Source organism: Heliangelus exortis, chromosome 29 (genome assembly GCF_036169615.1).
Source record: "Heliangelus exortis chromosome 29, bHelExo1.hap1, whole genome shotgun sequence".
NCBI classification, from domain to species: Eukaryota; Metazoa; Chordata; class Aves; order Apodiformes; family Trochilidae; genus Heliangelus; species Heliangelus exortis.
Window position 1 is genome coordinate 4,947,469 of NC_092450.1, and position 10,986 is coordinate 4,958,454.

A 10,986-nucleotide genomic window follows, 5' to 3' on the forward strand; every position below is an offset into this window, starting at 1 on the left:
TCAGGATTATAAATCTAAAATTTTATTGAGACAAAAAAACTGACAAGAGCTCGGTATGAAGTTAAAATCCAAACACGTACTTTACATTTAAACAACATTTTTCACAGAAACCTAAACACATGCTTTTAAAAAAAGGTTTGTACAATGCAAGTCTAGATACATATCACCCTACAAGGAGGTGCCTGGAGCCTGGTGGGGCTCGAGACTCCAGACATTAAATAGTTCAGTATTTGTAATAAATCTGATTTAAAAAAAAAAAAAAAAAAAGAAAACAAAACGACAAAAAAAAAAAACCAACCCCAAAATACAAAACAAAAGCAAAAAACAACAACAACTCAGAAGGTTCAGGGTTACACATCCAGCTCCAGCACCGAGGCCTCGGCCTCCTCCAAACATTTGCTTGGGATGGGAGGGTATGGAACTGATTTGTTGTTGTTGTTGTTGTTGTTTCTTGTGCTGCTGTTGGTTTCCTCGCCCTTCCCCAGCTAAAAGGTTCCTGATGCTGCTGCAGGACAAATGCAGGTGAGAAAAGGAACAAGGAGCCAGAAGTTTCTCCCTCCCCCCACCCCCCATTTTTCAGAAATAGCACCTTGTAATGGAAAGAAGGGTAGAAAGGCTTGAAAAGGGTTAAAACCCACTGCCCCCCCCCCACACCCCAAACAATGCTCGTGTCAGTGACTGGCAGTTCTGCTTCAGGACAATACGAATCACAAGTTTGCATTTTCACAAGGTTCCCCTCCCCCCTCCCTCCCCCCAACCCCCCCTAAAAACCTCGCAGGGTTTGGAGATCTCAGCTCCAGAGATTTGGACATTCACAGTTTCAGTCTCGTGTCAGTCTCTCTGTCTCCTCAGTTCTGTTCATCAATTCTGGGCATTTCCCTCCCCACCCCCTCCCAAAACACACACCTTTTTTTTTTTTTTAATTTTTTTTTTTTCTCTGAATTCAGGTTTTAAAAAAGATCTGGAAATGATTTGGAACATCCTCACAAGATCTCTCATCTCCCTCCCCCCCCCCCCCCAGTTAAACCAGAGACCAATTTCCCCACATCCCTCCCCCAATTAAATCAATTTCCCCACATCCCTCCCCCAATTAAATCAATTTCCCCACATCCCTCCCCCCCCCCAGCCCCAGACCAATACACCAGTAAAGAGCAAAAGAAAAAAAAAAACAAACAAAACAACACAGAAAAAAAAAAAAAAAAAAAAAAAAAAAAAGAGAAAACCCCAAAACAAACGGAAAAAAAATCCACAAACAAAACAAAACAAACAAAGAAAAAAAAAACCCAAAAACCCTACACACATGCTACGTGGTAAAAATGCAAAGTTAACACTATTGGGGAGCAGGCTGGGGCTGAGCAGTGTCCCCCTCTCCCCTCTCAGAGTCCTTCATGGAAGGGGCTTTCCCTCCTCTCCCCCCAGGCTGCGAAGTTGACAGCTTTAAAAAGAAATCCCCCTAAAATTCCTCCTCCCAGCCCCCTCTGGTATCCCCAGTGCCTTCCCCCCACCCTCCTCAACCCCCCCCCGAGCCCCCTCCCCTCAATTTGAGCCGGGCTGGTTTGAATCAGGACACAGCAGGAGGCTGCAGGAAGCAGTTGAGCAGCTGCAGGGCACAGAGACCTCGCTGTGACTCCAAAGGGCTCCTTCTCCAACCACCTCCACGTTCCCACCTCAGCACAGCTGCCTCCTCTTCTCTCCCTCTTGCTCAAACCCACAGTTCAGATCTTCAGACAAAAGCTGGGCCAGAGCTGGGGACCAGGGGGGTTTTTTTAGTTCTTGTCCTCTTTCTTGTCATCATCCTCTGAGGGGTAGGAATGCCATGTCAACCTCTCCTCGTAGAAGGAGATGACCACCTGTGGGCACTTGATGTTGGCTTCCTTGGCAGGGACCAGGTCAGCCTCGTCTGAGTTCTTCCTGCAGAGCAGAGCAGAGGAAGGAGTCAGGGAGCTGCAGAGGGAGAGGTGGAAGAACTGGAAGCCAGAGATAAATGGAGGAGCAGCAGGAAAACCAAGGCCCTGGGAGATCCGAGGCAGCCCTTCCCGAGAGGCTCTGGAGCAGGGAGAGGCAACACAGTGAGCCCAGGGGAAAAAAAAAAAATAAAAAAAAAAATCAGGTGTGACTTCAGCTCTGGATTGTCAGGGATGGGGAGAAGGAGCCAAATCCAAACTGCAGCCCTGCCCTCAAGACTTCTGGGAGGGTGCAAAAAGCAAAGGGCTCCTGCACCTGGAGGTGGTGGAGTCCCCATCCCCGGAGGTGTCCAAAAAAACGGTGGAGATGTGGCACTTCAGGACGTGCTCTGGTGGGCATGGTGGGGTTTTTCTGGGTTGCTGGATGGGCTCGGTGTTCCCAGGGGTCTTTTCCAACCAATTCTCTGTGTGACTCTGAGCAGTTTGGCTCCCAGCTGCACGGGTGACAAGCTCTGGGTCACCACGGCCGAAGGGGACGCGGTCCCGGCTCTCCTCTGGGTTGCAGCCTTCTGCAGCCGCAGCCTGCACCACGACACTCTGCCCCTCTTTCTGTCACCCCCAAACTGACGAGGGCTGCTGGGGGGGACACCTCAAGAGCCACACGACCCCCCCAAGGGCCCTACCTGCAGGTTTCACATCCGCGTTCGCCTCGGCGCAGCGGGTGAGCTCAGGCGGCGGCGCCATCGCCAGAGATTTGGTGCCAGGTAGCAGGGACTCCCCCGGGCGTAGGTTCCTTCCCTCTCTGGCACAGAATAAGTGAAGAAGTGACAGCCACCAAAGCCACACTCACCACTTCATCAGGAACATGAGCTCCCCGCTGGAATCCGTGGCACCGATGATTCGCTCCGGCTCAAATCCCCGGGCAAAGCCGCGCGGCTTCTCCGACTGGGAGAGGGAAAGGAAAGGGAACACAAGTTCCTACTTGGAGCAGCACAAACACAAGTTCCTGCTTGGAGCAGCACGGAGGGAGGGAGGGACACAGCCCCCCTGTCACCAGGAGAGGCTTTGGGCTCAGCAGGATCTGTGGGTCAGACACCTGGAGGGGACACCAGGCAGGGGTGACCCCAGGATCCTGCTCAGGCTGCAGGGAGCTGAGTGCCAACCCCTGCTGCTCCAACTCCTCTTGGGGGCCAAAAGATTCAGCAGCTCCTGGGGTGAAACCCAGAACTGCAGAGCCCTTCACTGCCCCTTTGCCCAAGCAGCTACAAACACCTGAGCAGGAGGTTTGTGTGGAAGCAGGGGAAGCCAACCCCTGGCTCCTGTTTCACCCCTCGTGGGCTTCTTCAGGAGAAGGTGGGACTCCCTCTACCTTTTTGGTTGGGCTCCCTCGACCTTTTTTGGTTTCACTTGAGTGTCAGAGCTCAGCACTGACCAGGAGCTCTGCCTCAGACCACATCTCATTCCTCCTTCTGCAAGCTACAGCTTTTTCAAACTCGGCTTCAGCCACGTGCAGCAAGGAGGTGAAGATCTGGAGCCTGTCTGCTCTGCCCTCTGGACGCTGTGCCAGGGGCTGGGAGGTGAGCCCAGAAACCCCACCCTGCCTCCTCACCTCCTCCTTTTTCTTCTTTGGTTTGCTCTCCTCCCCCTTGTCCTCTGAGTCAGACTCAGCCTTGCGTTTGCTGCCCTCGGACTTCTCGCTCTCGTGCGCCGTTTTCTGGGACTGCAGGAACTCAGCAATGAGGTCTGGGCAGTCCAGGTTCTCCTCTGGCTCCCAGGTGTTGTCCTCACTGCAAACCAAAGAGACCAGACCAGAATTTTCAGACAAGAGGGGCAGCTCAGGGGAGCTCTTTCTGCCCAGGAAGAGAAGCAGCAGTCTGGATGTCCTGTCCTGTCCTGTCTCCTCCCTCTCCTCTCCTCTCCCTCTCTCTCTCCCCTCTCCCTCTCCTCTTCCTCTCCTCTCCTCACCTCTCTTCTCCCCTCCTCTCCCTCTCCCCTCCTCTTCTCTCCCCTCCTCTCCTCTCCCCTCCCCTCTCCCTCTCCTCTCCCCTTCCTCTCCCCTTCCTCTCCTCTCCTCTCCTCTTCTCTCCTCTCCTCTCCCTCTCCCTCTCTCCCCTCCTCGGGGGGGTTATTTTTATTTCCCTTCTCAGCAGAGAAATCCAACTCCCTGTATCCATCTCCTTGCTCCAGAAGGGGGTGGGAGCCCCCCAGGTCAGGAGGGGGGGGCACTGCTGCCCGTGGCCTCCCAGCTCCACCTCAGAGCCAGGGAGAGGCGCAGCCCCCCAGCCCCCCCCAGCAGGCAGACACTTACTCAGAGAACCCTTTCCATTTCAGCAGATATTCCACCTTCCCCTTCACCACTCGCCGATCCAGCACCTTCTCCACCACATACTCCTCCTCCTCTTCCTCTAACACCTCTTCCACTTTCTTCTTGTTCTGTTTTTTTCCCATTGTGCTGGCCAGTTTTTCAGCTTGGGGGCGACGCTGCTGCGGGAGGGGAGCAGAGAGAGAGAGAGAGAGAGAGAGAGAGAGAGAGAGAGACAGAGACAGAGACAGGGTCAGCAGGGCCCAGAAATGCTTCCCGGGTGAGCAGAGGGATGGGGGGAGCAGGGAAGATCCCACAGGATGGAGCAGGATGCTCCTGACAGCTGGAAAAGCCCAAAGGAACCTCCTGGCATTCACACGCCGGGTCCTGACACAGCTTTGGCTTTTTTGCCTCCCTTCTTTCACCAATTCCACCCAAACTCTGCCCAATTCCACCCCTGTTTTGTGCCTCTTTGCTACACACCCCCCCCCTCAGCCTCCCAAAATGCAGCAGCATCCCTGGGTCCTGCCCCTTTCTGTCCCATCCCTTCCCCTCCCCTTGCTGACCCTCAGCTTTACCCTGCTCAGCACCTCTGCTACTAACCAGGACTTAACCAGGACTTAACCAGAACTTAACCAACACCAAAATCCACCAAAAGAAACACAAATCCCAGTCCCTGACCCCAAGCTCCCCGTGGCCATTTCTCTGCCAGGCCACAGATGTGGGATATTTGCACTCTGGGATATTCTGGGATATTTGTCTCGCTCACCAACCCTGAAAATTTTGTGGGTTTGTTTTTCTTTTTTTCCTCTCTTTCTCTCCCCTTTTCTTCTGGAGATCTCCAGACAGCAGAAACAAAAGATCCCTCTGTGTGTGTCTCTTCAGGGCTTCCCGGGAAGCAGCACAAGTGCCACAGAGCTCAGAGAGCACTCAGGCCTGAGCTAGCCCAGGGCTAGTGGCCATAAATACCTGGGGTGGCCCTGGCTGCAGCTCCCAGGGAGGAGAAAAGGTTCTGGGGCTGCAAGGAAATTCCTCTGAGAGCCCAAACCCAGCTCAGGGCAGCAGCACCACAACCCAGGGGTTTGTGCACCTCAGCCCCCCCAAAACACCCCCAGGCTCCTTGGAAATGCTCAGCAGCTGCTCCTCAGCTTCCCTGGGAGGATCCTGAGCTCTTCCTGCTCCTGCAGGGATTTTTTATTCCTTAGAGCCCTGCAGGGACTCAGAGCCACCAAAGGGGTTGGGAGGTTCCAGGTCTCTCCCTGACCCAACCTCAGCTTCCTCACAGCTGAGCAGGAGCCTCTCTGGATTTTTATTCCATTAAAAAAATAAAAAATAAGTGTTTTCCACCAAGCAAAGTGAGTGGTGAGCAGGTCAGGCACCTGGGAGCTTTCACTTCAGCTCTTGGGTTCTCTGGAATCTTCCAGAAGAGACCTCAGCTGGCTGAACCCTCTGCAAGCTGGGGTTGGGTTGGGTGGCACCAGAACACAGAACCCAAACCAACCCTGGGGGGTTGCACTGCCTGAGGGAGGTGCCCGGGGGCAGCTCTCAGGGGGTGAAATCCCCTCACAGGAGGGGGCTGCAAACCAGAGCCCCCCAAAACTCAAAGAGAGGATGGGAGGGGGCACAGAGCCCCCCCTGCCCCATGGGCAGGAACCTTCCCCTGGGGAGCAGGGCATAGGGGGGTTTGGGGGTCCCAGAGCCCTTCTCCTCCTCCTGCTCATGTTCAGCACTTGGGATCCCCCCCCCTTTCTCCTGAGGGGGGGTCTCAGATGAGGGGGCAGCACCTGAGGGGGCTGCAGGGCAGAGAGGGAGGAGGGAAGAGGGGGGGGAACTCGTTCTGGTGCTGCTCAGGTTGAGCCCCCAGAGCTCCTGCATCTGCCCAGGGTGAAAAAACAAACCCAGGGAGCAGCCCCCTGCCCAGCAGGGACCCCCCCAGCCAGACCCTGCTCCCCCCTCACACCCAGAGTGTTCCCAGCCCCCCCAGGGATGAAGTTTTATTGCCCTGTTCAGCGAGGGGGGAGGAAAAAAAAAACAAAAAAACAACAAACCCCCAGATCGAAGAGCAGAGGGTCAGGAGGCTTCTGCCTCCTCCCCACAGAATCTTCCCTCAGCCAGAAGCCAACCCCGGGCTGCAGCCTCGGACCCACCCCCAGCAGGAAGCTGAGAGCTCGAGTTTCACTCTGGAAATTCTTCCTTCACTCTGGAATTCTTCAGGCAGCTCCTTCCTCCCCTCCATCCTCCTCCTCCTCCTCGTGCCTGCTGGAGAAGGGCTCAGAGCCCAGCGTGGCCACACAGCACAGGAGGTTCTTAGGAAGGTTCTGTCCCAGGTCCAGCTACAACCAGAACCCTGAGACAGCCTGGAGGGGGGTAAGGGGGGGGTCCTGGGCTTCCCCTCTCCCAGCAGAACCATTCCTGCCCAGTCCAGGGACTGGGAGCACTGGTCAGACTCTGCCCTCAGGCTCCCGAGGATGCTCAGCTCAGGGGCTTCTGGAAAGGCTCCTGGATCAGGGAGTTCTGCTGGCAGAACCAGGCAGAACCCAGTCGTGTGGCTGGGCTGGGGCAGAACCAGGGCCAGGAGCACTTGGAGGAAGAGTTTGCCAAGGGGAGGGACAAATCCCCCAACCCCAAAGCATCCAACCCTGCAGCCACCTCTCCAGAGCCCCCAGAGACCCCATCCTGACACTGACCCCCTGGGGGGTGCTGGGACCCAGGGAAAAGGAGCTGGGACCCAGGGAAAAGGAGCTGGGACCCAGGGAAAAGGAGCTGGGACCCAGGGAAAAGGAGCTGGTGCTTCCCTGGAGAGGGTGAATCCATCCCTGGAAGTCTGGGAAGGCAGCACAGGGAGGATTCTGCAGGGCTCAGTTTGTGAGTGCTGAAGGAAAACATCAATTTTGCTTTTTTTTTTGGGGGGGGAAGAGAGAGAATTCCTGCAGCAGGGACACAAGTGGCCTCCTGTCTGTAGAGTTTGGGGCTGGGGGGGCTCCTGCCTGGGACAGAGCTCATGGATCTGAAAAGTCAGCTTCAGTTTTTTAGACTCCATCTGTGGAAAAAACAAGCTGGCTTATAAAAAAAAAAAAAAAAAAAAAAAAAAAAGATTTCAGACAAATTCAGGGCAGGCCCAAGCCAAATCCTTTCGTTTTCCTTTGCTGCTTTGTACCCAGAACTCAAGGCAGGGCTGAAATCCTCCCTGAAGAGGAAAGCAGAAGAAAAGAGGGACTGAAAAAATAACTTCTTGGGCAGCAGCTGAGAGGAAAAGGATCCAGGACACACCTCAGGCACTTGAAAAGTAAATAAATAAATCCAAACTTCAGTAAAAGGCCACGAAGAAAGGAGCAGCAGGAAGGTGTGGACAGAACCCTGAGCAGAAAATCCAAGGGCAGAAGATCCCAGGATCAGGAGAGCTCCTGGAAATCTGCATCCAGGCAGTGAAAACACCACCAGAAAAACCAGAAACCACTCAGGCCCTGGCTGGGACGTTTTCTTGGGAAGCTCCAACACCTTTCTGGGATGCCTGAGAGGGAAAAGGTGGAGACCCAGAGGCTCAGGGCCCTGAGCTGCAGGATTCAGCTCAGCTTTAATGAGTTTTAAACTGAAAATGTTTCCTCCTCCTCCTCCTGCTGCCTTTCTCAGACTTGGCTGGGATCACTCAGAGCTTTTAAGGGCTCCTGAGCTGCCAAGTTCTGCTCCACACGTGCCAGGGAAAGGCAGGAGGCAGCTTCTTCCTTTTGAAGTGGGAAGAAGAAAACATTTCAAGGCTTCCACTCTCCAGCAACAAAAACACAAACCCCAACCCCAACCCAGTTCTGGGGAGTCTGAGTGAAAGCTGAAAGCTCTGAGCAGACACCAAAGGGAAGAAAAGCCACAACCTCCAAGCTCACAATCCAGCTCTGGGCTTCCCAGAGCCACGGAGGGAACAGCCCAGGAGAGAACCTGGAGCAGGAAATCCCAGGAGGAGAAGGGCAGGGAATGGGTTGGGTGGGGGCAGAGCTCCTGAGCCCTTCAGATCAGAGAAAAAAACATTGGGATCCCCAGCAGGGATTTTGTGTTCTCCCCCCCAGTGCCACCCTGGGCCCTGCAGCCCCCTCCCCAGGGGGTGGGAGTCCCCCCCCCGGTTATTTGGGATTATTTTTTTGCAGGGTTGCAGCAGCCACATCTGTTTCTCATCATTTTCACTCATAGGAAACACTGCCTGGGTTGCAAACCCAAAGGGGGGGGGGACACAGGACCCTTCTCTCTGCACAGACCCATCACAAACACCTCCCCATCCCCCCCCTCCCCCAAAAAAAAAAAAAAAAGGGTGCAAGGGATTTATTGGGGTTTTTAAAGTTAATAAAAACTTTAAGACAGAGCCTGGAGTTATGGATCAGCCAGAACCCCCCTGAGCTCTCCCTTTCACCTCACTCCTGCTTCCCAGTTCCAAACCCCAACCCCCCCATCACTGCCCCTCCTCTGGGGTCCTCACACCCCAAATTCCAGCCCTATGGGAGCAGCTCCAGAATCCGGAGCAAATCCCCTCCCCAGACAGCCCAGACAGGGAGCTCTGGGGCTTTTGGTTTTTTTTTTTTCACCCCCTCTAGGAAAAATTCTCTTTTTCCTTCTCCAGAGACACAAATCCCACCTCAGCTCCATCCCAACCCCTTCCCACAAACATTTCCACACTCCCATTCCACAGGTGGCTCAGCTCCCACCCCTCCCAAAATTCTGCCCTGAGCAAAGGACCTGGAGGAAGCCCCCAAATCCCAACCCCAAATCCCAACCCAGCTGGGGGGCTCCCCCCAACCCCATCCCATCTCCATCCCCCTCATTTCCATCACTTCCAGCCCCCCCACCTCCCTTCCCCCCCAGCCCCACACCGAGGTCTCTGCAGGGGTCTCTCCCCCCCCCTTTTTGCTCCCCCAAATCCCCAGGATGAGCCCCCCCACCCCCCCTGCCCTTCCCCAGCCTCTGCAGCCGCTTCCCGCTCATTCTCCCCGCCAAAACTTCGCTCCCCTCCCCTCTTTCCAAGCCCCCAAAGACCCCCCTCCCCCAATTTCCCCCTCAGGGAACGCCCCCCCCTCACCTTTAAATCCCCCCCAAACGCCCCCTCTCCACCCCCCACCCCCAGCAGGGTCCCTGCTCCATCCCCAAGGACACTTTTAGGGGTCTGTAACCCCCCCCTCATGTCTCAACCCCTGCTCTGCCCAAAGCCCCCCCCGACCCCCCCCCCAGGACCCCCTCCCCTTTTCCCCCTGCACCCCCTTTTTAGGACGGGATGGGGGGGGGCAGCACCCCCTTTAAGGGGGCGGGGGGCACCCACCCCCCCCTAATGCTTTCCCCCCCTTAACTCCCCCTCCCCTCACGCCCCCCCCTCACCCCCTTCTCCCCCCCCCCCCCACCTCATCCCCCTCCACCCCCAAATCCCCCCCCAGGCTCCCCTCCACCTCCCGCCCCCCCCCTCCGCGTCTCCCCTCACCTTTCACAGCCCCGCCAAACGGTGTCCGAGGGGCAGGGGCCGCAGGGGCTGGGGCGGGGGGGGCTGAGGCCGCGGCCCTGGCGCTTCCCGGCCGCCTCCCTCGAACAAAAGAGCCCTTCCAGCCCCGCTGCCCGCCGACACCACCGCGCATGCGCCGCGACCCGGGACCGCCCCCTCCGCCGCGGGGCGCGCTGGGAGGTGTAGTCCGGCGCCGCGGGGAAACGCCGGGAGTTGTAGTCCTGGCGACGCTTCCTCCCGCTCCCCCGCCTCACGGGGATCTCTTCAGGGCTCCGCTCCGCGCCGCGACGGGGATCGCGGCCGCTCGGAGAGGCCGCCGGTAGCCGAAGAGCTTGCAGGCCGCGGTGCCGCCGCTTGAAGGGGAGGACTACAACTCCCAGCGTGCCCCCGCACCGGAAGCGGAAGCACCGCCCACACCATAAGGGCCGCCGCGCCGGCGCGCCGCTTAAAGGGGCCGCAGCCTTGGGGAGGAGGTGAGGGGGTCCCGGGGGGGCGGCGGTGGGGAGGGGGCCGGGGGTCTCCGGGGGTCTCCTGGGCCGCGATGGGCGCTGTTTGGGCCGGGGGTGCGGGGCTGGGCCTGTGGCCGCCTCCGTCTGGGGCGTAGGGGAGCGGCCCCCGAACCCCGGAGCTGCTCGGGGCGGGGAAAGGGGGGGGTTCAGGGCGGGGGGGGGTTCGATTCGGAAGCTCCTGGGTCAGATCCGAACCCGGTCCGGGCTCCTGGGGCTGCTGCTGAGCTGGGGGGGGGGGCGGACCGGGCCGTTAGCGGAGTGGTGATGGGTTTGGGGGGGTGGGTGGGGAGATTTGGGGATATTTCGGGACAGAACCCCCTCCCCCCCGGGGCTGCTGTGGGCGGCTCTGTTCAAACTTGAGCAGAAAAAGCAGAAGAAACGCAGCTGCTTCCTTTTTTTTTTTTTCTTTACCTTTCATTCCTCGAAATTGTGGGAATTCCGTGGCTGCAAGGTGCCTGGAGCAGGTGGATGAGGAGCTCCGGGATCCAGGGGGGTTCCAGGGAGAGGATTTGGGGCAGGGGCTGCGTCTGGGTCAGGAAAGGGGAAAAAGGGCCCCGAGGGGTGGGGGGGGTGGGGGCTGCAGAGTCCCCTGGGGGGGGGGAAGAGGAGAGGTGGGGAGGGGTCCCTGATTTTGTCTTCACCAAACTTTGTTTTTTTTCCCTTTTCCCTGCACAGATGTTTCCCTCTGGGCTCTGCCTTTAGGATGTTGGAGAACCAGGAAGAAGTAAGGGAATTTTTGGGGCTGTTTGGTCCATTCCCAGCTTGGATGAGAGCAGGGGGGGGGGAGGGTGGTCCCTGGTA

At 57.1% G+C, this 10,986-nt stretch overlaps 1 protein-coding gene across 2 annotated transcripts; it reads right to left on the bottom strand.

Annotated features, from left to right (window-relative positions):
- On the bottom strand, positions 1 to 9,808 carry CBX1 (chromobox 1). Of its 2 annotated transcripts, none has more exons than XM_071728424.1 (5): positions 9,659 to 9,808; positions 4,213 to 4,385; positions 3,514 to 3,691; positions 2,755 to 2,849; positions 1 to 1,911 (listed from the first exon to the last, which is right to left on the bottom strand). In XM_071728424.1, exons 2-5 carry the CDS (start codon positions 4,350 to 4,352, stop codon positions 1,767 to 1,769), a joined length of 558 nt encoding a protein of 185 aa, XP_071584525.1. In that variant the 5' UTR covers positions 4,353 to 4,385; positions 9,659 to 9,808; the 3' UTR covers positions 1 to 1,766. The 2 variants fall into 2 exon arrangements, with proteins under 2 accessions (XP_071584525.1, XP_071584524.1); XM_071728423.1 differs by having other exon boundaries at positions 4,213 to 4,388.
- Between the last annotated feature and the right edge of the window lie 1,178 nt (positions 9,809 to 10,986).